We start from the raw sequence: 24665 nt of genomic DNA, 5'->3' as shown, positions 1-24665 counted from the left end.
CATTCACTTCTGCTCAGAGAAAACGGGCTGCTCTAGTAAATAGTACATTACATAAGGACTTCCCTCCTTCCAGTAAACAGTGAGCATGTGTTCACACTGTCAAGAAATGTAATTACAGTCTTTCAAGTATGATTCAGGGAGTGGAGGAGCTGCCCTTTGGTAATTTCACATCAAAGAAAGCTTTCAAAAAAGGAAGAAAGTAAAACCGTCCTTCTTCCTTACACCAAATTCCATTGATCACATAATAATTAGACTCCATGATACCAACAGAAAGCTACCTTTCAAATACAAGCTTCATTCGGTTCTTATATTAACTTACTAAGCACAGATGGAATTCCCATGTGCTCACTAACCGTTTTATCCACGTGATCACAGTTAAGTGCTTGGTACTCAGTGTTTCCCATCCTGTTCTCCATCGATGTGAACCTCGAGGGCCGGGCATTGTTTCTGAGGAGAAGGAATGAAGGATTCCTCATACCAGCTACGGGGGCTCAGAAGGAAGTCACTTTGCCGTGACTCTCTGCTAAGATGTATGCAGTAACTAAATATATCCTCTTCTTTTTTTATATATAAATTTATTTATTTATTTTATTTTTGTCTGCGTTCGTCATCGTTGTTGCGCGCAGGCTTTCTCTAGTTGCAGCGAGCAGGGGCTACTCTTCGTTGTGGTGTGCGGGCTTCTCATGGCGGTGGCTTTTCCTTAATGCGGAGCACGGGCTCTAGGTGTGTGGGCTTCAGTAGTTGTGGCACACAGGCTCAGTAGTTGTAGCTCGTGCATGGGCTTAGTTGCTCCACGGCATGTGGGATCTTCCCGGACCAGGGATCGAACCCATGCCCCTGCATTGGTAGGCTGATTCTTAACCACTGCACCACCAGGGAAGTCCCAATATATCCTCTTCTAAAACTGACAAGACTTACATCATTTTTCCAAGAAAGGATACATTTTATTATCCTCAATTGACCATGTGTAACGACATCTCAGATCCCTTCTAAAATAAGAAATTTGGCGTGAAGTGAGCACAGATTGGAGGGCCCCTTTCTCACTGTGGTTCTTCCTCTAATACATGGTGTGCTGGTGTGACACAGTGGTGTATCTGGTCTCTGACGACAGGGCGGCCCTGGGCCTACAGAAGGCTGTCTGCATCGGGAAGCCCTCAGTTGACCCCCTGCTTCTCAGGCTGGCCTGCCCTCAGTCAGCTGCCTCTCCAGGACCTGGGAGGTGGTGGGACCTGCGTCCCGGGGCTGTGGCAGACACACGACACGGTGGACACCACCTGTGCTATTTCCTTGCTTTATTTCATGTGAAAGACATTGAAGAATTTGCAGCATTTCCCCTATTTGTGTAAGCTGAAATTCAGGGAGCTCTGAACTCTCTTTTAACCCCTAAACTGCTCTGAAAATACATTTTCTCTCTCCCGCAGTATGCTAGAGTTTACTGTTAAGTATTGTTTTCCAGATGTTAACCCTGGCTGGGATTTATTATATTTAGGACACAGTTAAACATGCCTCAAGGCAGCCTAGTGGTTCCTGGAATAGAAGTATCTGCTAGAACCTAGCCTCACTGGGCAGATTTATCAGGGAAGCTCCGCCAGCACCTCTGTGCCCCAATTGTGGCGACCCTTCCAAAAAAAGAAATGCGGGGGAAATGCACCCCTCTGCTTTGTGGAACAGTATAAATGCATCACGTGTGTGGATTACTTACCTGCCCCCACCTCCCACCCCCGCCGTACATCCCGAGCCTCGAGCCAGGCAGTACTTGTGGAAACAGGTGTGAGCTGGAAGAGTCTGGCCCAAGTCCACCAAACAGTAGAATAAGAAAGCGTAGCCAGTATATTTGAGTTCAGATACCTTGTATCTGATGACTCAGTTCAAAACCATTTTAAAGCTGACACTGCTTTTAAAAATACCTACCTTTGGCCTCCTTCAGACCACAGGTGTTCACTGCCTCAGAGAAACTGAAGGCTATCGTAGTAATTATAGCAATGTAGAAGTGTTAACAAGTATCTGGCTTTTTTAACAGGGTTTTTCACGTTTTAAATAGAAGTTTTAAGTTATCTCTAGTAGGATTCATTGAGTTACGTTATAGTGGAGTTCTCGTCCTGTTTTGCTTCCTAACTGAAGACATCAGCTTAAACTAACAAAAGCTTTACATTTTGGCTCAAAAGCTTGATTGCAGCTCCTCCTTGAACAAAAGAAATTGCGAGCTTGGGCACTAATGGCCTGGGACTCCTTCTTTTATGTGGACGGTGTGGGTTAAACTAGACCTGAAGGGACTTTAAGTGGTTCTCAGAGTACATGGCTGTCAGCACTGTCCTCTGTTCTGTGGCCATGGGTATTTTAAATCACATGACCCATTTAAGCTTAATTTAACTGTGACAGGATGCTACTTAAAAGCTGTGTCTCGGGATGGGTCAGATACAGCACCGATAAAGGATGTGGGTGTATCAGCTGCACACACCGGTACCGGGAGCGGCAATGAGGGGCCCAGGGTTGGGTCCTGACACTCAACCCCACCAAGCCCTGAGGACGCTCTGCTTCTAATGTTTCCATTATTCCCAGAAGGAGCTGCCAGAGCAGGCCTAGACAGGGCTGTGATGTGTAGCAGATTTACTGCCCAGGGTGCACAGTAGCTGTTTTTAACGTACGGCTTGTAAGCTGAATGTTCAAGTTTAAGGGAAAAAAAACTTGTGTGAGAACCGTCAGCCTCCAGGTTCCTGGAGAGCGGTCCCCTCTGCAGCCCGGCTGGACCGGCGAGCAGTCCTGTCCACCTGCCCCGGAGCTGTGGTCCTGAAATCCCTTCTGACCCAGAGCAGTGGCCGCAAGATGACCTACTTCCCATCAGGCAGCCAGGCAGCTGTTAGGTACTGCAACATGTTTCTATGCAGGGAATAAGCTTTTCTTAAAATTAAAGAAAAAGTAGCAGAATAAAGATTCCCAGTGACGAATGGAAAGAGTGATGGGAAGAGGCGTGCAGGCACATGTCGCAGACCGTGAAATATTTCAGGTCTTTGTTTTCCGACCACAGTTCCTTACTCTCTGCTTATGTTCATCTGTCCCTTTGAGGCAGGAGGAGGAGATTTTCTCACCAAAGGAGGAGATTTTCTTCCTACAAACTTTTGTATGTGGAGGAGTAACATAAAGATAGACACAGTCCGCCTTCTCCTTTTTGCTGAATCTTCTCTGTGCGTTCCACACGAGATCTGGCAACACCATCACAATTGCCGGGAGAAAAGCAATTTAAACAGCACATTTTTTTCTCTAAGTAAATCTTAAAACGAATCTCTACAGATTGTTTTAGGGACTTTTTTAATGGAATTATGCCATGTATACCATTTTGGTCTGTTCCTTTTGCTCCAGTTAAGTTTTTAGGATGTATTCATGCTTTGAGTATGGGTATAGCTATTTATTTTCATTGCTATGCAGTATTCGATTGTAAAAATCTGCCACAATTCATATCTCTGTTCTGTTCACAGTTACGTTGTTTCTAGGTTTAGGTCATGACGTCTTGTTTTGTACCTGGGGCACACATGCAAGCGTTTCTCTGGGGTGGGTCATTGCAAGCAGAACTGGTGCTCATGGGGGTGCACTTTTTAACTTTATTAGATAAAAAAAAGAGAGGTTATATCTACTGACACTCCCACCAGTAGTGTATGAGAGTCTTCACTGTTTCATATCTTGGCCAAAGCACACTATTTTGAGACTTTGCCTGAATTATTTGAATTCAGGGATTTTTTTTTTAATTTAATAGTTTTAAGCAGCCTCCCCCGGTTCCAGGACCTGATGAAGACATGACTGTTAGACCCTAGGTCCTCCTTTTCCAGTTTTACAATTGAGGAAACTGAGGCCCGTAGAAGTGAGCTGGTCTACACCAGATCACACGAGGAATCACCCAGCTTTACCAGAAGGGACTAGCGCCCGGTGCCCTGACTCCCAGTCAAGGTCACACCCAGGCCTCCCCCTCCTGCTTTCACATTGCTTCTTTTGTTGGGAAAGTCCAAAATCGTCCTAAAATAAGACCAAACTGAAGAGAATCTGGAATTATGTTTCAACAAAACTCAAGGGGGGAAATTAATATTTAGAGTCTTAAAAAAAAAAAGGAATTACTGCTATTGCTGTTTTCTGAATCAAATTGTTCTTTATTGCAAAGAGGATCGGGAAGGGGTGGGGAGGCTCCTTCTGTGAACGGCTGGGTGCAGTAGGGATTGCTTTCCTCTGCACCAAGGGAAATCCCGGAAGTCTTTAGAGCCCAGAGTGTTGAGGTTTCATTTTCAGCCTGTCGTCAGATCAGTAAGGTGTTCAGCATAGAGCAGGAGAATCCCTGTGTCTGTGTGATTAGACCATCAGGACAGGGGGACTCGGGCTGTGCTGCCACCGTGAGAACCACTGACCGGGCGTTTCCCAGCTGCCCCTGTGCGGAGCATCGTGGCAGTCCACTCAGGGGCGACTTTTCTGTTTCCTTCTAACGCTTTCTTGTTTTCATTTTTCAACCTGGACATCATGTTAATATAATTTGAAGGATAATGGCTTTGCGATTTCCCAAGGTTTGAGGAGTCTCGGAGTCTCACATTATGGCTGTGTTCCTAAATGAATAGAGAGGAAAATTATATATATAATAGGTGCAGTGGTGTATGTCATGCACTCCTGGAAATGGTCACCAAGGGGGTATGTGCCCAGTGCCGGGTCCTTCGCCTGCAGTCATATGTTCAGCAGAAACACACTGAGCTTCCGTGTGTCCCCGAGGGTGACTGGTACCTGGTGCCAAGCAGTGAACTTTCAAAAGCGGGTGGTTCCAGATGATTCCTAAGAATCTGACCTGAATAGCTGGGTGCATGGAATGCCCTTTAGCAGAAGGAGCAGGTTTGGGGGGAAGGACCGAGCAGTCAGTGGGAGGACTTGGCAACGGCCTTGCACCCCCAGCTCTCCAGGGTCAGCAGGTCGTTGGGACATTGGGCTCAGAAGGAAGCTGGCTCTCGGAAAGTGACCATGAGAGCTTCAGCCTGGGTCATACTGAGCACAGTGGGGTGGCTGAGGTGTCAGAGAAGAAAGCAGAGGGCCAGGCCTGGGAAGCAGGCCCACGGCAAGGTCAGCCTCCCCTCGGCGTCCAGTCTGCCCGGGCCTCTGGAGTCCTCAGCTAGAGTCTGGAGTCCAGGCTGTCCAGCAGCCAGAGGAGACCCGCCTCGGTCAGCAAGCGTAGCCTCGGGGGCTGTCAACTTCTCTGAGCAGCCTTCCTTAGCTCCTGTTAACCTCGCAGTCAATCCAGTCCTCAGCTGTCTCAAAACAACTCCTGCTGCATCAACCTCTTCCTTTAAGTAGAAATGATAACTCCACTGGATCCCATGTTAACTTACTGCATCCCCCATTGTTTCTTACTTGTCCCACCGCAGCCCTGGAATCCCATTCCTCACGCTTAGCAGCTGTGGACCCAGCCAGTGGCTTAGCGTGCTGTGCTCCAGTTCCCTGGCCCGTAGGATGGAGGTGTTAACAGCGTCTACCTCCTAGGGTTTGTGAGGATGACATGGGTCAGTTCATGCAAAGTGGCCAGAACAACCCAGCACATCAGGACTTAATATGTTAGTTGTCATTATCCTCATAATCTGTCAAGGTTTCTCATGCTTATATTCCAAACCCTGTCACGTAATGGAACAGGCCATGGGTAACGGTCAAGGAACTGGCTTGCTGACTGCAAGGGACCCAAAAGAAAGGGCGGAGGGGTGGGGGACAGTGGGTGAGCAGTGAAGGGGGTGGGGCCCTCTAAGCCCCACTTTAAACAGATTTCTTCCCTTTATTGGTCTTTTATATTCTGTTTCTAGGAATGTCTCACGTGAAGAAAGAGTTCTGCTTTAGGGAAAAAAAGTAATCTTGGCTAAGCTGCTGACGAGGGTAACGTCCTAGCCCCTCTCAGCCACAGTTCAACTCAGCAAAGCCTTACTGGGTTCAGTGCCTGCTGTTTGCAGAGCGTGTGCTGGGTTCCACGGGGGGAAAAAGGAATAAGACTGTTCTCTGCCTCCACGCAGTTCGTAATGTAATAGGTACCCGGACCCCATGCCAGGCAATCTGACATGTGTGCTGTGCGGGGTAAGGGGACAGCACAGAGTGGGGGTCCTGGAGAAGCAGCTTTGAGCAGGGGCAGGATCACAATAGGCAGAGATGCGACGGCTAGAAGCCCAGGCAGTGGGGACAGTGTCCGGAGGACCATCCCTCCTCATCCACACTGACCAAGTGACACAAATGGTGTTCAGCCTCCAAGCTCAGTCTGGCTTGACTGGGTGAGGAGGGAAAGAAAAGGGAGGGTGGGGACCGTGTTCGCCGCGTGCCTTTCTGCTCAGGTTTTGGAGCAAGAGAGTGATATAACCAGAGCTGCGTTTTAGGAAAATGCATGTGCAACAGCACCACTGGCAAACTATCACACGAGGCCCAAAGGGATGGTGAGACTTTGGATTAAAACTTTCTCAAACAGAATTACTCTCAGAGTTCATTTTCAGCCTAGCTCCTTAGGGCAGGTTGGGCCCTGCTATGTTGTTATTGCTGTACGGGAGGAATCTTCCTAAAAGAAAAAAGCCACAGCACAGTCTGCTGCCATCTGAAAGCCTGCACTTCTAAAGGGTATAATACATAGTGACAGTTTTGATCTACGCCAGTGGGTGTGGGTCCCAGTACTTCACCATCCTCTGCCTGCATAATTTAAAATGACAGTTTCGTGTCAAAATGAAATGTGAGTGAAGTTCCTTGGATATTTATAAAATATCAAACAGAATCATGTCAGCAAAAGATGGGTCTTTTATTACTAAACCACACAAGGATTTTTGTATGTTTGGAGTTGCTGGCAACTCATCTACAAGCTGACCTTCAGCCACAGCATAGACGAGGTGGTCCGCGGACCAGAAGGTATTTTCACCCGCTGCAGTAAAAGGATGTCACAGGCTGCAACCAGATTGTCCTCAAAGACCGAGGCGCAGGTCAGTGATACAACTTTTTCTGTTTCGTACTTTTAATTATTAACGGTCCACGTTCCCCTGAGAAAGTGGAATTTGCCAGAGCAGATGGAGAAGGCTGTGGTCTGCTAACCTCAGGACAGCTTCCTGGTTTCCAGCCTCTGGCCGGACACCTCAGGCCACCAAGTTTGGACAGTTTTTACGTGCAGCTCCAGACAATCCTGTCCGTGCCTACGAAAGTGTGTGGACACGCATTTCCGTTAATTTACTAATGCTTCAGTTCTTTAACAACTGGTGCGGGGGGCGGGGGGGACTCGGTGCAGACGGCGAGCGCGGGGGGTCAGAGGGGCCGCGGTAAGCGCTGCAACATCTGGCCGCCTGGGCCCAGTGCGCCTCGTCCAGGTCCGGGAGCCCCGCCCCCTACGCCGTGCGCCCCGCCTGCCCCGCTCCCGGCGCCGAGCGATGACGTCACGGCCTGCGCCGCGTGCTGCAGAAACGGGAAGTGGGACCAAAACAAAGGAGCGGCGGCCGGGAGCGGTCTTTCTTTTCCTACCTCCTCCGGCTTCCACCTCGGCCCCGGCCGCCGACCCCCGGGAGCCGTCCGATCATGTCCAACATGGAGAAACACCTGTTCAACCTAAAGTTCGCGGCCAAAGAACTGGGCAGGAGTGCCAAAAAATGCGACAAGGAGGAAAAGGCCGAAAAGGCCAAGATTAAAAAGGCCATTCAGAAGGGCAACATGGAAGTTGCGAGGATTCACGCCGAGAACGCGATTCGCCAGAAGAACCAGGCGGTGAATTTCCTGAGGATGAGCGCGCGGGTGGACGCGGTGGCCGCCAGGGTCCAGACGGCCGTGACGATGGGCAAGGTGACCAAGTCGATGGCCGGTGTGGTTAAGTCGATGGACGCGACGTTGAAGACCATGAATCTCGAGAAGATCTCCGCCCTGATGGACAAGTTCGAGCACCAGTTCGAGACGCTGGACGTGCAGACGCAGCAGATGGAGGACACGATGAGCAGCACGACGACGCTGACCACTCCCCAGGGCCAGGTGGATATGCTGCTGCAGGAAATGGCAGACGAGGCCGGCCTCGACCTCAACATGGAGCTGCCGCAGGGCCAGACCGGCTCCGTGGGCACGAGCGTGGCCTCGGCCGAGCAGGACGAACTGTCCCAGAGGCTGGCCCGCCTGCGGGACCAAGTGTGACCGCGGAACCCGCTCTCAGGCGTCCCGGCCGCAGCCACCTTCGAAGACGGATACTCTACGCTAGAAACTCGGAACCGGCCGGAATGCTGAACTGCTCTTCCTCAAGATGCTTCTACCTTTGGGTTTTACAGTGCTCTCCAGATACACGAAGACGTCCCAGGCCTTCTCCACTCTTAAATGGATTTGAAAGTTCTGTATAGCTTGTTATCATGTGTATTTTTATAGCTGCCTTTTAACAGATCTGGTTAATTTGGCGTATATGAATCTTTCTTAAAAATGTGGTCAAAACTCTAGTTCCTGTGTATTCAGTATTCTGCCCGAATTACCAGAATTGAAGGTTTTCTTTTTAATTTTGTGTAATCGATAATATCTAGAGTTGACGGGAGGTGATTACTTAGGTTGATTACAGCGCTATCAACACCTCATTAAGAGATTTATTTCATGGGCAGTGCTATTCTGTGTATCCTTTGTTTATTGTAATCAGATCCAGACTAAAGGTGACTATTCATCTGTTCTCATAACTTACACTAAAATTACTTTACGATTTTCCTGCATAATGTTCAGTTACTGTTTACGTCCTATAAATTTTTCTTATGGTAGTTGTCTTTATAACTGGAAATGCCACGTAACTTCCATTTATCATAAGAGAAAAGTGTTCATTTATGGGTTTAAGATTTACAAGGTTTAACGTTAGTATGACAGTTTTTTCCAAGTGAACTTCTCTCTTATGTTTCTAGTTATTTTCCTATTTAATTAGACTTTTTTTAAAGTATGGCAATTAGCATGACAGTCACATTACTCTTGACGTTGCCAAAGAACCGTTGATTGGTTTGAGAAAGCCCTGGGACTGTGTGTGTGTAGGTTTTGTTTTGATTTTAATCAAAAATAGAAATAAAATTAGAACTGCATTTTAGGTTCTAATTATTTGCATTTATTATCTTGTCTTAAAAGCAACAGCTCTTTTAAAACCTCGAAAATACAAGTTGGAGTGTTTGGCTTAGCCATGCAAATCCCTTACACATACATGCAGCCACATGGAAGTCTGGGAAGGACAGATGCAGGGTCAGACAGTAGGCTCGACCCTCTCAGGCCAGAGCCCAGATGTGCTGCCTTCCATCTTTCTGGAATGGTGGTGTGTAAAGTGAAAGTGAAAAAGCAGAGCCTGTTGCTACCACTTTCTCAGAGCCGCAAAACATGGAGAACAGCAACTTGCTTTTGCCTTGGCGAGCATATTAATCTAAGTTAAACACTTAAGGATATTTTAAATTCCCTCTTCCCTTCACTGGAGAGAATTCCAGTATTTCAGAAAATAATTAAACGGACTCTTCCAAGCCCTTTGAAAGATTGAGAACCAAGTATTCACTGTTACAACATGTCCTACTGTATGAATGTGTGTGTATTAAGGGGGTAAAAAAAATGAAGAGTTGTGTGCAGATGAGGACTGGCCCTCGTATATAAGTGTCATTATGTCTGACTGGATGTTGTTCCAAAGTCTTCTGTAAGGGACATCTGCCAGTCGTCTGCCCCAAATCCTCTTTCTAGAACTTGTCCCTTTTGGTGTCACCTTTCATCCACAAGGTTGCCCAGAGGCAGCTGTTGGTGAGCACAGCATGAGTCCTAACCCCTCTTTAGACTGAAAACATCATTACAACTTAAATAATAGCTTGGTGTTGATCCTTTGGTAAATTGAGGACCCTTTTATAGTGCAGATAATTCCCAACAAAACTAATATATTTTGTGAGATTAAACAATGCTTATATATGCTTGAACTTTCTTAAAATATGTTCATTTCAAACTATATGAATGTACATTTTTATGAAACATAAATATTTTCAAAAGCATACCAGGCCCATGAATTATTTCCTCAGTTTTGCAGTTGATGAAATGCTGGAATATGAACCACAGAAGTTTGTCAAATAAATCATTTTAAACTGCATGTTATTGCATACTTACTGTACATCCTGTTTACAAAGCTATTTAAGGAAAAAGAATTCAGAGGTTGATTTGGTTCAGAAAGCATAGTATTTTTCCAGACTCACCTTTAGCACCTGAATTTCTGTTTGCATGCATATTTCTAGAAGCCCAAGTTGTTATTTCTTTACTGTAATAGTTTCTTCGTGGCAACAAGGTTCTTCCTCATACTGAAACTTGCCTAGGCTCAAGAGAGAGTTTCCAAAAGGATCCAGCTCAAACATACCGAGGAAATGGTTCATCTTCCATGCAACTACTAGTATAATTTTTGCTCTTATTTCTCCTTTGTATTTTTCTGCCTTCAAATTCACAGTTTCCAAATGGATTTAGAATAAACTTTTAAGTTTACTTTAGGAACTATTTAGTTTATTTCAGTTCAGATGATAACTGCACTATTGGAGACGTTTCTTACTACAGATGCTTCTTCCTGAAGGAGACTTAATGTGTGTGTGCCTTTCAGATGAGGGTGCCGTGTGCCCACCCTGCTGTCTTCGATTTGAAAGGGTGCCGCCTAAAGTAAGCACCCATCTGACAACCTTATTCACTGAACGTGATCTCAGGGTCAGCCAGACAACCTCACCTCATTGAGCAGAAGTGAGGCACCTCATGTTCTAGATTCCTCCTCTGCAACAGGCATGACACCCTCTTGGAAGCGTTTCCATAGCCAAAATCCAAAGCTCAGGACCTCAGGTGCTGTTGGCAAGAAGCTGTGAGCCTGTGGTCATTGAACAAACTGATGCGCAGGCCCCCATCTCTTTTTTTTCTTTTAATCAACTGGTTGGAATGAGACAGTGCCTGCCTGGTGTACCGGGGTTTGTTTTCCTACAACCAGATAGTAGGTTCCATGTGGGGCAGGACCAGTGCATCTCAGTCATGGTTCCTGGGCATCAGGTGGTATACCCAGCTCAGTAGGTGTGAATGCAGATCTCCCTTGGGTGCTGTCACTCGTGACCACGCCCAGAGCTCCCCGGTGACAGCATCACAGTGGGTGCAGGGGCCCTCAGCAGAGCCCAGATGTACCCTCAGGACCACCCTGTCCTCTTCCTTCATCGTGTTTCTCCAAATTGAGGTATTTGCTCCTGCTCTTTAGGGTTTGTACATCCTCCATCCCTCCTGAACGGTGTCAGGACAAACAATTCAGCAGTGTTTGTTGAGAACAACTGAATACAGTAAAAGATTTGGACTGAGGTGTGTCAGATGCTGGCTGTCTGGGGCTTCTTTCTAGAAATAAAGACATGCTTCTGCCTTAAACGGTCTTCAGTGGAGCTAGGTAGATAAGGCACAAGCAAAAAGAGGAAAATACACAAGTGTACACAGGTGTGATAGAGTCATCAAGATGAGTAATGTCAGTGCTCTTTGCGCACCGTTTTATACCTCAGCTTATACAAGGGGGGAAATCACGATGTAAGGTGTGCTCCGAGCTAATCAAATCATGAAACAAACTACACGGAGGATGGGATTATAGTGTCCTAAAACTGGTTTCTTTTTTCTTTTCTTCCTTTTTTTTTTTTTGAAGTAGCACTGGCTTATGACACATAAGTTTCATGTTTACAACATTCTACTTCTGTACACACTACAGCAAGCTTGCCACCAAAAATTTCGTTTCCAGCCATCACCTCACAGTCAATCCCCTTCACCCATTTCCCCCTCCCCCTGCCTCTCCCCCTCTGGTAACCACTACTCAGTTCTCTGTATCTATGTGTTTGTTTTTATTTGGTTTGGCTTGTTCATTTATTTGGGGGTTTTGTTTGTTTTTTTATAGTCCACGCATGAATGAAATCATACTGTATTTTCTTTCACCATCTGCCTTACTTACTTACTTACTTAGCATAATACCCTCAAGGTCCATCTGTGTTGTCACAAATGGCAAGATTTCCTTCTTTGTGTGGTTGAGTAATATTCCTTTGTGTGTGTGTGTGTGTGTGTGTGTATATATATAATCTTCTTTATCCATTCATCTGTCGATGGACACTTAAGGTGGTTTCCATATCTCAGCTATTGTAAGTAATACTGCTATGAACATTAGGGTGCAGATATTTTCTGGAATTAGTGTTTTTATTTTCTTTGGATAAATACCCAGGAGTGGAATTGCCGGTCCATAAGTAGTTGTTCTGTTTTTAATTTTTTGAGGAGTATCCATACTGTTTTCCACAGTGGCTGCACCAATTTACATTCCCATCAACAGTGTACAAGGGCTCCCTTTTCTCCACATCCTCACCAACACTTGTTATTTCTTGCCTTTGATAACAGCCATCCTAACAGGTGTGAGGTGGTATCTCATTGTGGTTTTTGTTTGCATTTCTCTGATGGTTAGCAGTGGTGAGCATCTTTTCATGTGCCTGTTGGCCACCTGTATGTCTTCTTTGGAAAAATGTCTCTTTGGCACTTCTGCCCATTTTTAAATCATGTTGTTTGTTTTTTTGTTATTGAGTCATGTGAGTTCTTTATATAGTGTGGATATTAACCCCTTATCAGATATATGATTTACAATTACCTTCTCCCATTTGGCATGTTGTCTTCTTGTTTTGTTGCTGGTTTCCTTTGCTGTGCAGAATCTTTTTAGCTTGATGCAGTCCCACTTGTTTATTTTTGCTTTTGTTTCCCTTGCCCGAGGAGACATATCTAGAAAGATACTGCTAGGATGAACGTCAAGGAGCATACTGCCTACGTTTTCTTCTAGGAATTCTGTGGTTTCAGGTCTTGCGTTCAAGTCTTTAATCCATTTTGAGTTTGATTTTTATGTAGGGTGTGAGGTAATGGTCCAGTGTGATTATTTTCCATGTAGCTGTCCAGCTTCCCCAACACCAGTTATGGAAGAGGCCATCCTTTCTCCACCGTATGTTCTTTGCTCCTTTGTCATACATCAGTTGTCCGTATGTGTGTGGGTTTGTTTCTGGGCTCTCAATTCTGTTCCGTGGAATTGGCTTCTTAGAAGAGGTTGGGTTCAATCTGAGGCTTCAAAGAAAAAAAAGTGGGGATTACACAAAGGTCTGAAAAGCGAAAACTACGTGGGGATTTGACTGGAGTGGAGGGTTTGACATCAAGAAGAACAAGGAAGAGATGGGACGCATTGCAAAGGGCTCGGAGGCCAGATTCAGGGTTGACTGAGGGCGGGAACAGGATGTGAGTCATCAGGTGTGCCATCCAGGTGACGGGAGAGGACAGGCCAGGGCAGGGGAGGAAAAGGCATGATGCTTCTGAGACATCCAAGGGCACGTGGGTCACTCATCCACCCCGGCTCTGGCTCAGCCGCAATCCCGATGCCCAGGCTCTGGTCCGAGGACCACCTCTGACGTGGCCTGGATCTCAGCCCTGCTGCACATTAGATCAGGCTGATGCTCTGTCACTACTGCTAACGTTTTCCTCCAGTATTTTTTACATCAAATTTTTTACATCATCATGAAGTGAATTTCAGTAAGACACTGAGAAAAGGGTTTTTACTTGTGTCGATTTTAAAAATGCACGTGAGAGTTGCAAGTTGTTTTATTTGGGGCAAAATGAGGACTACAGCCCGGGAGACAGCATCCCAGATAGCTCTGAGAAACTGCTCCAAAGAGGCAGCGGGGGAAGGTCAGTATAGATGTGATTTTGGTGAAGGGGGAGTACATGCAACTGGGCACATACTATTTTGCAGAAGGTTTCTGCTAGTCACGAGGAGCAGTCGTCACCATGAAGGATTTTAGTGCTTTTCTAGATATGAACAGATAGAAGAATTGGGCTCATAAAATCAGCTTCTGAAAACATCCAACTCTCTGAAGACCTGTTCTGCCAGTTTTTCCTGGAGCACAGAGTGCCTTGTTTTTGCTGTCCACCTGAACTCCTTTCAGGGGGTGTTGACAGTCAGCAGCTGCAGCAGCACAAGAGTTAATCCTTGTAGAGGTAGATGGCAAGGGCCAATGGAAAATGCCAGTTTGTAGTTGACACTTGGCTTGACACAGCTCCGACTTGCTGCATTTTTCATAAAAGAGATCATTTTAAGTACATTTTAATTAAACGTCGTTGGTGCCTTTCCTGAGATCCAGTTGTTCAAAGGCACTTAACAGGATAGCTTCATCTTTTCACCATCCCCCCCTCAACCCCCGCCCCCGGCCCACAAGAACCCAAGTTACTGGGGTGGCAGACAGATGAGAAATGAAGAGTGAATTGCTGTTTCGTGCCCATGTCGAGCAGAAGGGGATCCCAGTGGCCAAAATAAAAACACTTCTGTAAACACAAATATCCTCAGCTGTAGCAGGAAACAGTGAAGAGAAATCAAAGTAAATTGCCTTTTAACTGCTTTTCTTAAAGTGACCATAAGGGTGGGGGTGGGGTGACATTTCTTTTTAATATTTATTTATTTACTTACTTATTTGGCTGCACCGGGTCTTACTTGCGGCATGTGGGCTCTAGTTCCCCAACCAGGGATCGAACCCAGGCCCCTGCATTGGGAGCACGGAGTCTTAACCACTGGACCACCGGCGAAGTCCGGGGGGTGACTTTCTATAATTGTATTTTGTTATTGTCCTGCGACTCTTTATCTAGTGGGAGTGAATGGTCTACAAGTGGAATTCTTAGATCTTGTTAATTTTATGGCATAACAGGCAGTGGTATATTTAGGGACAAAACCTTTTAAATTTTAGTCATACAAAATTCTGTGCATGATTTGGAAGATCCTTTTACAACTCCTCTCTCAATATATTATCTTAAGAGCCCCAGTTTGAAGAAGTCCTACTACAACGTGTGGGAAATACACCAACTGAACCAAAGATTAAGTCAAAAGTCTGGCAGAAATCAACTGCTAGCCTTTACTCCTTAGAGAGGCTCTCAAATGTCCAGGGAAACATTCACATCCGGGGAATTTTCACATTTTACTTCCATTGCACAAACTTGAAATCCATGAATTCAGAGGACTATTCACCATCAGTAACAATTCAGAAGATGCTCTGGGAAATGTTCACTGATGCCGGTCAGGTCTCAGGTGGTTAAGTACCAGAGCTGGAAGGAACCCTGGACACTCACCCCGGGCTCAGGGGTGGGGACAGATGGTATATCTTTCCTTAGTCGCGGTTAGGAAGTGGTCAGGAAGGTACTCCCACGTGTCCTCGGGAAGGCGGTCTCTGATCTTTCAACAACTTCTGATGTCTTTTTTGTTAACCACATGTCATTGTTTCTACTTAACCCGTTATTACCATCTGAATAGATTCACCCACCCCCTCCACCCTGTCTGCATCGTGTTTGAAATCGGGCGCCTCCTACCCTCTAACCAGGGCTGAAGGCTTCATATTTGGTTTGATTTTCAGTTCCTTCCAGCCCTTTCGATCGGAGATGATCTGTATCTGTATCACCTTCTCATATTAGATGTCCCTGCCGAGAGGACAGACCACTTCTGCTTCAACTTATTACATCCATACACAGGGAAGGGGGGTGGCTCATCTCCCCACCGAAGCCCCCAGGTTTCTGGGCTATAGTCTAGAGTCCCTCCCCACCTCGGCAGACACCCCTCCCCCTTCATCACAGACTCAAGTCTTCTTGCCCCTTTCCTGTCCTGCTAGATGGTCGGGATGGACTTTGAGGTGCCCTCCACTCCACCAAATGCAAGGCCGGCAAGGACTGGGCCAGAGTGCACTGTGGTTTTCAAACCAGACTCAGCTCTCAGGGGTCCCCTCCTGTGGCTCCTCTGGGGTCTTCTGCACTCCCACCTCCTCCTGTGAGCAGCTCAAGGGCCTGCAGTGCTGGCTGGGGAGGGGGACTGCGTGGAGGTGGGGAGGTGCTCCCCCCTCTGTGCAGAAGCTCACGGGCACACAGGCTGGGAGAAAGGCCCACCATGACTTTACTCCAGATACGGAACAGTGGACCCCGAGCTGTCCAGGCAGGGACTCCGGCCGAGTCTCCCTGATCCAGGTCACATCCACTCTCCCCAGGGCTGGAGCCCCACCTCAGCCACAGGGACCCCCCACCAGGAGAGCCCCACTGGGGCACTCAGAGCCCCGCCCGCTCATCACACACTCTGCTGCCCCCACACCTTGAGAAGTGGTCCTTTGCTCACTGGTTAACCAGCGCTGTGTCTTCCTGTGTCGGTTGCAGGCTGGGCCTCACAGCCCCCTGCTCACTTCATCCCACAAATATGCAGGGGCTGGGCTGCCCCACAGGCGCTGGGGAAACCCGGCCAACAAGCCAGATCTGCCCTGTGGGTCCCACATTTGGAGGGAGAGACAGACGATAAACAGAAAGACAAATACATGTCAAACCTGTCAAGGGAGGGCAGAGGCCTGGACCCCCACTCCCCCACCGTGACGGATCAGGACCCTCAGGACTCTGACCTGCTGGGGAGACATGTGTCCAGGAAGAACGCGGGAAGCTGCTGGCCCGTGGCTGCCCCGTCCCCCTGGGCTCGTGCAGGCCCTGCACACCTGCCCCCCAGCCCAGAGGCGTCCCCAGAGCAGTCCCAAGCACGTCTGGCTTTCTTTTCAGCTTCCTGGAGAGAATTGACAGCGTCAGCCTGGTGGACTACACGCCCACAGACCAGGTAGGTGGGGTTGGGCTGCGACCACCGCCCGAACCGGGGGACACTGTACCCTCGGGGCACAGCCATGCCCCTCCAGGAGGCTCCCTGCGCCCCCCACCCCCGAGGTCTGAGCTCCTGGTCGTCCCCTGGAGTCCATCCCTCTACGAGGCCGACGCTGGGAGCTCAGTTACCCTGGCCTTGAGCCTGCCCCTCGAGTCTGTCCTCACACTTCTCATCGGGCTCACAGGGGCCACCGCCCTCCACTTCCAGAGTCACTGCGGTGGCCAGTTTACATCCTAATGGATCTGGTGACCAGGATAGAAACCCTGACACCTGACAGGCCAGCAGAGGTGTCAGCCTTGTGAAACTGTACGGCTTTCTCATCATCTTTTACCTTAGAGACTAGAACTGTGAGAGGAGAGAGAGTGAGTCTGATCCGGAGCGGCAGCTGGCGGGACGGGCGCCTCTCCCCAGACACTGGCGGGCTGTTGGGGACATGGTGTCAGTCGGGAACACTCAGGAGTGATTACAAGAAGCTTCTAAAGGAAATAAAAGCAGAGCCATCAAGTCTCCAAGACCAAACCAGTACATTAACTGTGACTTTCTCCGGGGAGCGAGACCAAGAGCATTTGTCTCTTGGTCTCTTAAGTCCTGTTTCTTTTCCGATGGAGAGAATTGCTGTTTGGGACACTCGCAGCCTGTGGCTGCCCCGGGCTGTCCTCCTGAGGACAGGGGTCACTTGTTTGCTTCTCTCTTCTCTGCCCCCAGGACCTCCTCAGGTGCAGAGTTCTGACGTCAGGGATTTTCGAGACACGATTCCAAGTGGACAAGGTCAACTTCCAGTAAGCGTGTGGGCAGGACCCTCCCGCGGGCCCCCCAGGCCTGGGGTCGGGGAAGTGGCCTGGATACCGGGCGATCCCGGGCCTGCAGTGCTGCAAACCCGTGTGCGCGCCCGCAAGCCCAGGTGTCAGTGCAGGGAAGGGAGGCACTCGAGCCCGGTGGCCTCAGTCAGGTGCAGAGGAGGAGGACGCAGGCAAGGGGCTGCCCAGGGGGAAAGAGAGCCAAGCAGCCACTGATCACAGGGCTAAGGGCCGGGATCAGAGAAATACCGGGGTGTGGACACCCATCTGGGCCAGACTGGGGAGGCCCCGCTGGGCCCGTCTGCAAGGTCACCTGGGGAGCAGAGCCACGGGCCAGGGGGAGGGAGAGAGCAAAGGGCAGATGTCCTCCCGCCCCCGGCTAACGGCACCCCCCAACCCATGTTCTCCCCCAGCATGTTTGACGTCGGAGGCCAGAGGGACGAGAGAAGAAAATGGATCCAGTGCTTCAATGGTGATTTCTCCCTCTCTCAATAAAATGGGGACAAACCCACACTCCCTCCTGCTGCTGTGTTTCAGTAGCTTTCAATCCACTCACCTATCAAGTGTCTTAGTCCCATGAATACGGAAGTTAAGCATCCTGGGGTCACAATGTCTCTGCTAGTTTGGGGGCCCCGGGTCAATTCTGCGATCACAAGGGAGCTCTCCCCGGACATGGGTGGCTGTAACTGCTCTAAATAACCAAGGTGCCTCCCCCACTCCTCCCACCCAGACGTCACCGCCATCATCTACGTGGCCGCCTGCAGCAGCTACAACATGGTGATCCGGGAAGATAACAATACCAACCGCCTGCGCGAGTCCCTGGACCTTTTCGAGAGCATCTGGAACAACAGGTGACAAGACAGTAAACTCAGTCTCCCGCTGCGTTTAAAAATGCCTCTGGGCTTGCTTTCATCTTTGTTCTCTGATGGAGTCCTTCCTTGTGATAAATCTTCTAAAACCATAAGAAGCTTCTTTCAGTCCATTTAATGTAGAGACTTACTTAAGATGGGGGTGTGAAGCTGATGGGACTTTGTCACAAAAATCCAGAACTCTGATTTGGAAGCCTAAGGTTATATACGGTTCAAAATTGGTTTCGTTTGGTTTTTAAAATGCAAAAAGCGCCCATTTAAAACATCCGCTCATGACTCGATGACCCCTGAGCCCCTCCCTCGACTTGTCAGCGAAGTGACAGGTCCCCACCCAGACCCTCAACACCCAGCTCCTCGCCCAAGAGCCGCAGATGCCCTGCGTGACCATCTATTCTGTTTCTGTTGTTGTGAGAGCTTTAACTTCTCCCGCTTTTCTGACCCTTTACTAGTAAATTACACCACACAAATCCGAGCGTTATTTATTCCTGACGTGAACCTTGGCTTTGGCGCCAGTACAGCCCTGTGGAGCTGAATCCTCCTCCTGAGAGTTTATCCTCATGAGGGAGTCTTGTGTGCAGATGGAGTGGGGGCTGAGGTTCCAGGGCACCAAATAATCCCAAGCCCAGCGCCTCGTCCGGAGGGCAGCACGTTGTCCTCTCCATGGATAATGCCTGCGACAGAGGTGCCTGCTCAGGCAGCGCACCCACACCTGTGTGTGTTTCCTGCTCCTTTCCAGGTGGTTACGGACCATTTCCATCATCTTGTTCTTGAACAAACAGGATATGCTGGCAGAAAAAGTGTTGGCAGGGAAATCAAAGATTGAAGACTATTTCCCAGAGTACGCAAATTATACTGTTCCTGAAGACGGTAAGATTCCAGAATAAGTATCTTGTGATTAAGGGAAAGAATTGTCTTTCCATAGCCCTGTAACTGTAATTCCTACGGTTCTGATGAATCTAGGAAACTCAGTTAATTTAGATCAATCTTCTTGACTCCTGCCCCACCCTTAGCTTTTAGAGTATTAAAATGTCCTTAGGGTCCCATTTGTAAAATTTGCAGAGTTCAGCTTGGTCCACGCTGAGCAGGAGGAGGAAGGGCAGCTTGACGTGAATGCGGGGTTTGCAGGGAAGCTCTGCCTCCCGGGGCCCCGTGTCGGTCGGTCCGCCTGGACCTGCCTGCTGACCCCGCACAGTGACTGACCGGGAAGTCGCTGTCTGAGTCACTCCGGCCAGGCCCGCAGGGACGGGGCAGCAGTGACCTCTGTCCCGAGCTGCCCGCTGCCGACCACAGTGTTGAGGCCTCTGTCCCCAGCGATGACTTTGGCCACAGCATGGTGACTTCATCGGGTGACCAGCCGTCCCGGGAGGCTGTGAGACTCCTGGGACGTGGGAATTTCAGTGCTGAAGCCGGGAAGGTCCCGTCTGGGAAACCTGGAGGAGTCGGGACCCATTTCCAGTGGCTGCTCTTGGGTTTTGAGTTTCCTGGGCCACCAGAGTCTCCAAGGAGGGATTTGCTTATGGCAAAATAACCCCACTCCTCAAGGTTTAATCCCAAACTGGATAAAGCAGGATGAAGGGGGCTCTCCCAGAAACTTCAGTTAGAAGTTAAGAAACCTATCGCGGTCTTTGCACCAACCTCAGCCAGCCTGGCGGGGTGCTTCCTGGGCCCGGGTAGTAGCCTCCGTCTGGGAGCACCCCAGCCCCCATGCCACCCACCCCGCAGCAGCCGGGCCTGCTCTGACCTTTCCTGGGAACCAGCCCCTCGCTCCCCTTACCCTGTCTGGTCAGCATTTTTCCTGGGAAGTCTCAGGATGAGCTGGCAGCCCTCCCTGCAGGACGGTTCACCAGGTGCAGGCGACTGGGGGCCGGCTCACCAGTCAGTGAGACGCTTCATCTGACTTGAGTAGAAGCTGTTCACCCGGCACCAAACATAAACCACTGTTGAAGTCAAAGTGACCTGGGAGGAGGAGAGAGACGAAGGTCACGTTTCAGTCTTTGGCTGCATGGCCCGTGTGCTTCCGTGCTGTGTGCACAGCCTCCATCCAGCTGTATCTGTGTGTCATGTCATTTAAATAAAATTCCCTTTGATTTTCTACAGCGACACCAGATGCGGGAGAAGATCCCAAAGTCACAAGAGCTAAGTTCTTCATCCGGGATCTGTTCTTGGTGAGCATTTTCCTTGCCCTTTGCTGTCCTGCCACCTTAGGGTGACCCCGCTCTTTGCACTTAGTCTCTCACGAGTTTATTTAATCTCCCCCAAACAATGAGGGATGGGAAGGTGTCGTCCCCTCATCTCATAGCTGAGCACACGGAGGCTCAGAGAGGTCGGACTTCCGACCTCAGGTCACACAACTTCCCAGCAGGAACGGGCAGGGTACAGGCCTCGGGGCAGCACTGAGATGACCGACCCCGCTTGCATGTTGCCTTTCAGTGGGATGCGGGGTGTGGCCTCTCCTCAGCTCAAGGGTCACATGGAAACGGACCTGCTCAGGTTCAGACGTTCCCTTTTTCAAAAAACTCTGTATTTTGAGATGATTTCAAACTTACATAAAAAGTGAGAAATGGGGGGCTCAGTCCTGACACAGACGCCCCCACCCCCGGCCCTCGGTCCCCCGGAGCTGACGGGCTGCATCTCCGCAGCGCATCAGCACGGCCACGGGCGACGGCAAGCACTACTGCTACCCGCACTTCACGTGTGCCGTGGACACAGAGAACATCCGCCGCGTCTTCAACGACTGCAGGGACATCATCCAGCGGATGCACCTCAAGCAGTACGAGCTCCTGTGAGCCCCCCAGCCCCGCCCCGCGCCCCAGGGCCACCCGGCACAGAGCAGCGAGTCCCCGTCCATTGTGCGGGCTCTCGTGACCTCCGGGCCCCCGGCCACCTCTGCCCCCACCACCCCGCCCCGGTCTGTGTGGGGGTGAGGGGGCCCCGACTCGTGGAGAACGTGGCAGATGGGGAGACGCACTGGCCCAAGCGTGATGGGGCGTCGCCCTTCTGACCCCATGGGCCCATGACTCAGAGGAGCCCCCAAGCCGCAGTGGGGACAGAACCCCCTTCAGTCCTGTCTCCAGGGGCGGCTGGCCTCAGCCTCTGTGTCAGAGCCCCTCTGACCATCCACACATCAGCAGAAACCCCCCCCTCGCTCTGGCCACACGTGTCCCATCCACGATGGTCCCCAGACTCACGCTGCTCAGGCAACGGCCTCCTTTCATAGGTTCTTTTTGTTGTTTTACTGCTGGTTTATTACACTGTACAGACCACGAAATGTAATATTATTTTGTATAACTACTCAAGGAAAATCCCTGTAGATCTCCGTGCCTTGACTATGGCTGTCCCTGTAAAAGAAACGTGTTTCTGTTGTGCTGAACAGCTGTCATCATACTGCCGCTTGCTCTGAGAAAGGGAGTGAATGGTGTATAGGGAGTTTAGGGTATTTTATCAGGTTGGTACTTTTTAACAATACTCCTTGATAAATATATATATATATATATATATATAAATTTATATAAATATAAATGATACACGTTAATCATCCACATTTCACAAAATGCCACACCCACATCACAAGCTTCTTTCGGGGAACCAAGGATGTTTTTTTCTCTCCAGAAAACATGTTTCTCAATTATCTGGCAATTTAAAGACTTTTCCAAGGTCACCCATTCCCTTAGTCAAAGTTTTTGAACCACTTACTTGACCACAGGTCTCATCGTAAACAAAGAGTGAGAAAAAGACAAGGGTTCCAGGCTTGTTCCAGGCCTGGAGAATCAAAGGATAGAATGTGATTTGCCTTTTGAAGAAGGAACATTACAAAGCCTTTATTTGAAATACACAGTCAAAATACATGGCTGTTTCTCGACCTTGAAAGACTTGCAAATGCAGCCTCATGAGTTACATCCAGCTCAAGACCTAGAAAGCCATTTTCGTCTATCCACGGCCTTGAGGGCGGTTTTCTCAGGTCAAAGACAATCTTTTAAATTGTCCAAGCTTATATTTCAACAACACAAATGCGGAGATGGGGCAGCCTAGCCTGCGTTACTGCATTAACTTCCATTTCGTCTTTTAGTCTTTAATATTTTTAAGTTTACTCTATAAAGCAGCATCTTATAATCCTTTGTAAACTCATCCACATTTAAATACTGCTCTTCCATGAAATAAAGGATGACAACTTTACAGACAATGCACCATCCCATTTTTTTATTTCATTATCATCGAATTCCTGTTCCTGTCATCCTTGATTATTTCATAAAACTCTCAGTTGAACTGAGACATATAAAGTGGAAATGATTTTCAGTTTCCATTGCATTTTCAAAGTAAAACATGAAAATCTGAAGAGCTACAGCCCCACACATACACCCAAAAAAATGAAATTGTATATTTTTACATGCATTATTATTCAACAATTCCACTGTAACTAAACTTCCTATTTAAAAGTCTGATTGAAGAGCCAGACTCTTAGGGAAAAAAACACAAAAAGAATACATTTTATCCGGTTTAAAATTACCACGGCATATTTATTTTTAAATACAAAAAGCCTCTTCCTGGTCCATTTTTCAAGTTTCTTTTGATCACTGACAGGCATTCAATTCAAATTTAACAACTTGGTCTGCTGGAGAGAAAATTACACTCATCTAAAAATCTGATTCCAGGGACTTCCCTGGCGGTACAGTGGTCAAGACTGTGCTTCCACTGCAGGGGGCACAGGTTTGATCCCTGGTCAGGGAACTAAGATCCTGCATGCCGCGTGGTGCAGCCCAAAAAAATTAATTAATTAATAAAAATCTGATTCCATTAATTTAGCACAGAAATACAAAAGCCTTGAGAACAATGTATTCCTGCTTGTAGCATCTGTATTTTATTTTAAGTATACAGCTTTATAAAATATAAGAACTTGAAAACTACTCATAGGAGGACAGAAGCAAACCCAGCATTTGTGAACAGCTAACCCTCCGTCTTGGGGAAGGAAGGCTGTCTAGTGCATGCAAGTGATGACATTCATAGCTTTTACACACTGTACAGACACAATCTTTGATTACACATATATTTGATAAAACGAGAAGACAGACCAGCTGTAGAGACAAGTCCCATTTTCACAGCGTGAGAACAGCACAATCAACTATTGATTCTGCAGTACTCTGCACCAGCAACCCAGATCCTACGAGCTGTGCCCATGGCCCACTTTGGTCTCGCCCTCCGTAAGCACTGCCCGAAGTTCAGTTTCGTTGGCTTCGGGACTTACTACTAAGTGCAGAACATCTCCTGCTACTCACGTGGTCTTAAATTTTCTGAGCATGTTCCAACCGAAATGAAAAGATGAGGCTACAAGCCCAGCGTGGACTAACGTGAGGAGCACAAGGCCCCCGGCCGCCGTGCAGTACGTGGTCAGAACCATGTCCTCGCAGGGCAGGTAGCACTTGGCAAGGGCGTACTCTGTGGCCGTGACGCTGCCCTGGAGAGTAAGCGAGACCGTTAGCTGCCGTGACAGCGCCAACCCACAGACCCAACCGAGGAAAGGCAGCCGCTGGGCGTGAGGCACCTGAGACCGAGGGCACAGCCTTTAGCCACCCCCCCGCCCCCAAGCACTGGGTCCCAGTGTGCCGAGTGCACACGACCTGGAGCTGACCTCCACTGAATCTAGCCCCTGGCACGGGGGGTTCCTCTAAAACCCGGGGGGGCACATGGCAGAGGGGTTCAGAGAGGCCTGGAGACTTAGCATCAGTGGTCATCCAGGAACAAGCAGGACACGGCTGTTGTTCACGCCACTTGATGCTGAAATAAGCAACTGTTACCAGAAATACGTGTGCTGGAGGCATCTCAGTGGGCTTTTGTTTTCTTTTTTTTTTTGGTAGATGTTTTTGCTATGTGGAATGACAGTGGGGAACTTTGTTTTACTTTGAATTTGAAAACAGGAGGTTTTCCCCATCTTGTTATGAAGTAAAAGCCCCTGACATGAAAGCACTGTGACCTGGATGCTGGACTCATGGGTCAAAGAGAGGAGCTGAAGCTTCAGGTCATCACTAATTAACATCTTTAATAAATGTGCAAGAGCTGTAGCATTTTTCTGTCAGAACAAATGGCCGTGTTTGGAAAATAACACAAGATGACCCTGCTTCCTTAGAAAACGGAATAGGCAGAGCTGGTACCCAAGGGCACTGCAGGGACGCAGGATGAGACGCCTCGAGGTGTCCCTGCGCAGCCGCAACTGTCCCCTGAGAGGTGTTCCTGCTGGTACGCCAGAGGGGTGGTGTTTACAGCTTCTGTGTATTTTCACAGATTGCAGCAATTCAGTAGTTGATCACTGTGTTGATTTAAATACGTATGAAAGCTTTGAGACGAAAATAA

At 48.6% G+C, this 24665-nt stretch overlaps 3 protein-coding genes across 32 annotated transcripts in view; 2 read left to right on the top strand and 1 right to left on the bottom strand.

The window, feature by feature from the left end:
- The window catches only part of GNAL (G protein subunit alpha L), a 91796-nt gene extending 68994 nt beyond the window's left edge, over nt 1-22802 (top strand). For both annotated transcript variants that reach the window (XM_073790515.1, XM_019920710.3), the window contains 7 exons: nt 16561-16615; nt 17363-17436; nt 17868-17926; nt 18185-18305; nt 19060-19190; nt 20421-20488; nt 20963-22802. In XM_073790515.1, the coding sequence (XP_073646616.1) occupies nt 16561-16615; nt 17363-17436; nt 17868-17926; nt 18185-18305; nt 19060-19190; nt 20421-20488; nt 20963-21109 (655 nt within the window). In that variant the 3' untranslated portion in view covers nt 21110-22802. The remainder of the gene's footprint in view (nt 1-16560; nt 16616-17362; nt 17437-17867; nt 17927-18184; nt 18306-19059; nt 19191-20420; nt 20489-20962) is intronic.
- On the top strand, nt 7469-9047 carry CHMP1B (charged multivesicular body protein 1B). Its single transcript, XM_004332505.4, has one exon. The coding sequence runs from the start codon at nt 7540-7542 to the stop codon at nt 8137-8139; it is 600 nt and encodes a 199-aa protein (XP_004332553.1). The 5' UTR covers nt 7469-7539; the 3' UTR covers nt 8140-9047.
- The window catches only part of MPPE1 (metallophosphoesterase 1), a 32926-nt gene continuing 16738 nt past the window's right edge, over nt 8478-24665 (bottom strand). For 22 of the 29 annotated variants that reach the window (XM_073790507.1, XM_073790496.1, XM_073790491.1 and 19 more), the window contains 5 exons: nt 23594-23772; nt 22017-22082; nt 21512-21661; nt 20098-20279; nt 13576-17079 (listed from right to left, as the gene is read on the bottom strand). In XM_073790507.1, the coding sequence (XP_073646608.1) occupies nt 21616-21661; nt 22017-22082; nt 23594-23772 (291 nt within the window). In that variant the 3' untranslated portion in view covers nt 13576-17079; nt 20098-20279; nt 21512-21615. Of the gene's footprint in view, nt 13066-13575; nt 17080-20097; nt 20280-21511; nt 21662-22016; nt 22083-23593; nt 23773-24334; nt 24581-24665 lie in introns of those variants that run through there. The other 7 variants (XM_073790486.1, XM_073790487.1, XM_073790488.1 and 4 more) reach the window with 7 other exon arrangements.

Source organism: Tursiops truncatus, chromosome 13 (genome assembly GCF_011762595.2).
Source record: "Tursiops truncatus isolate mTurTru1 chromosome 13, mTurTru1.mat.Y, whole genome shotgun sequence".
NCBI classification, from domain to species: domain Eukaryota; kingdom Metazoa; phylum Chordata; class Mammalia; order Artiodactyla; family Delphinidae; genus Tursiops; species Tursiops truncatus.
The sequence above is the reverse complement of the archived record's forward strand: the minus strand, read 5'-3'. Positions and strand labels throughout refer to the sequence as shown.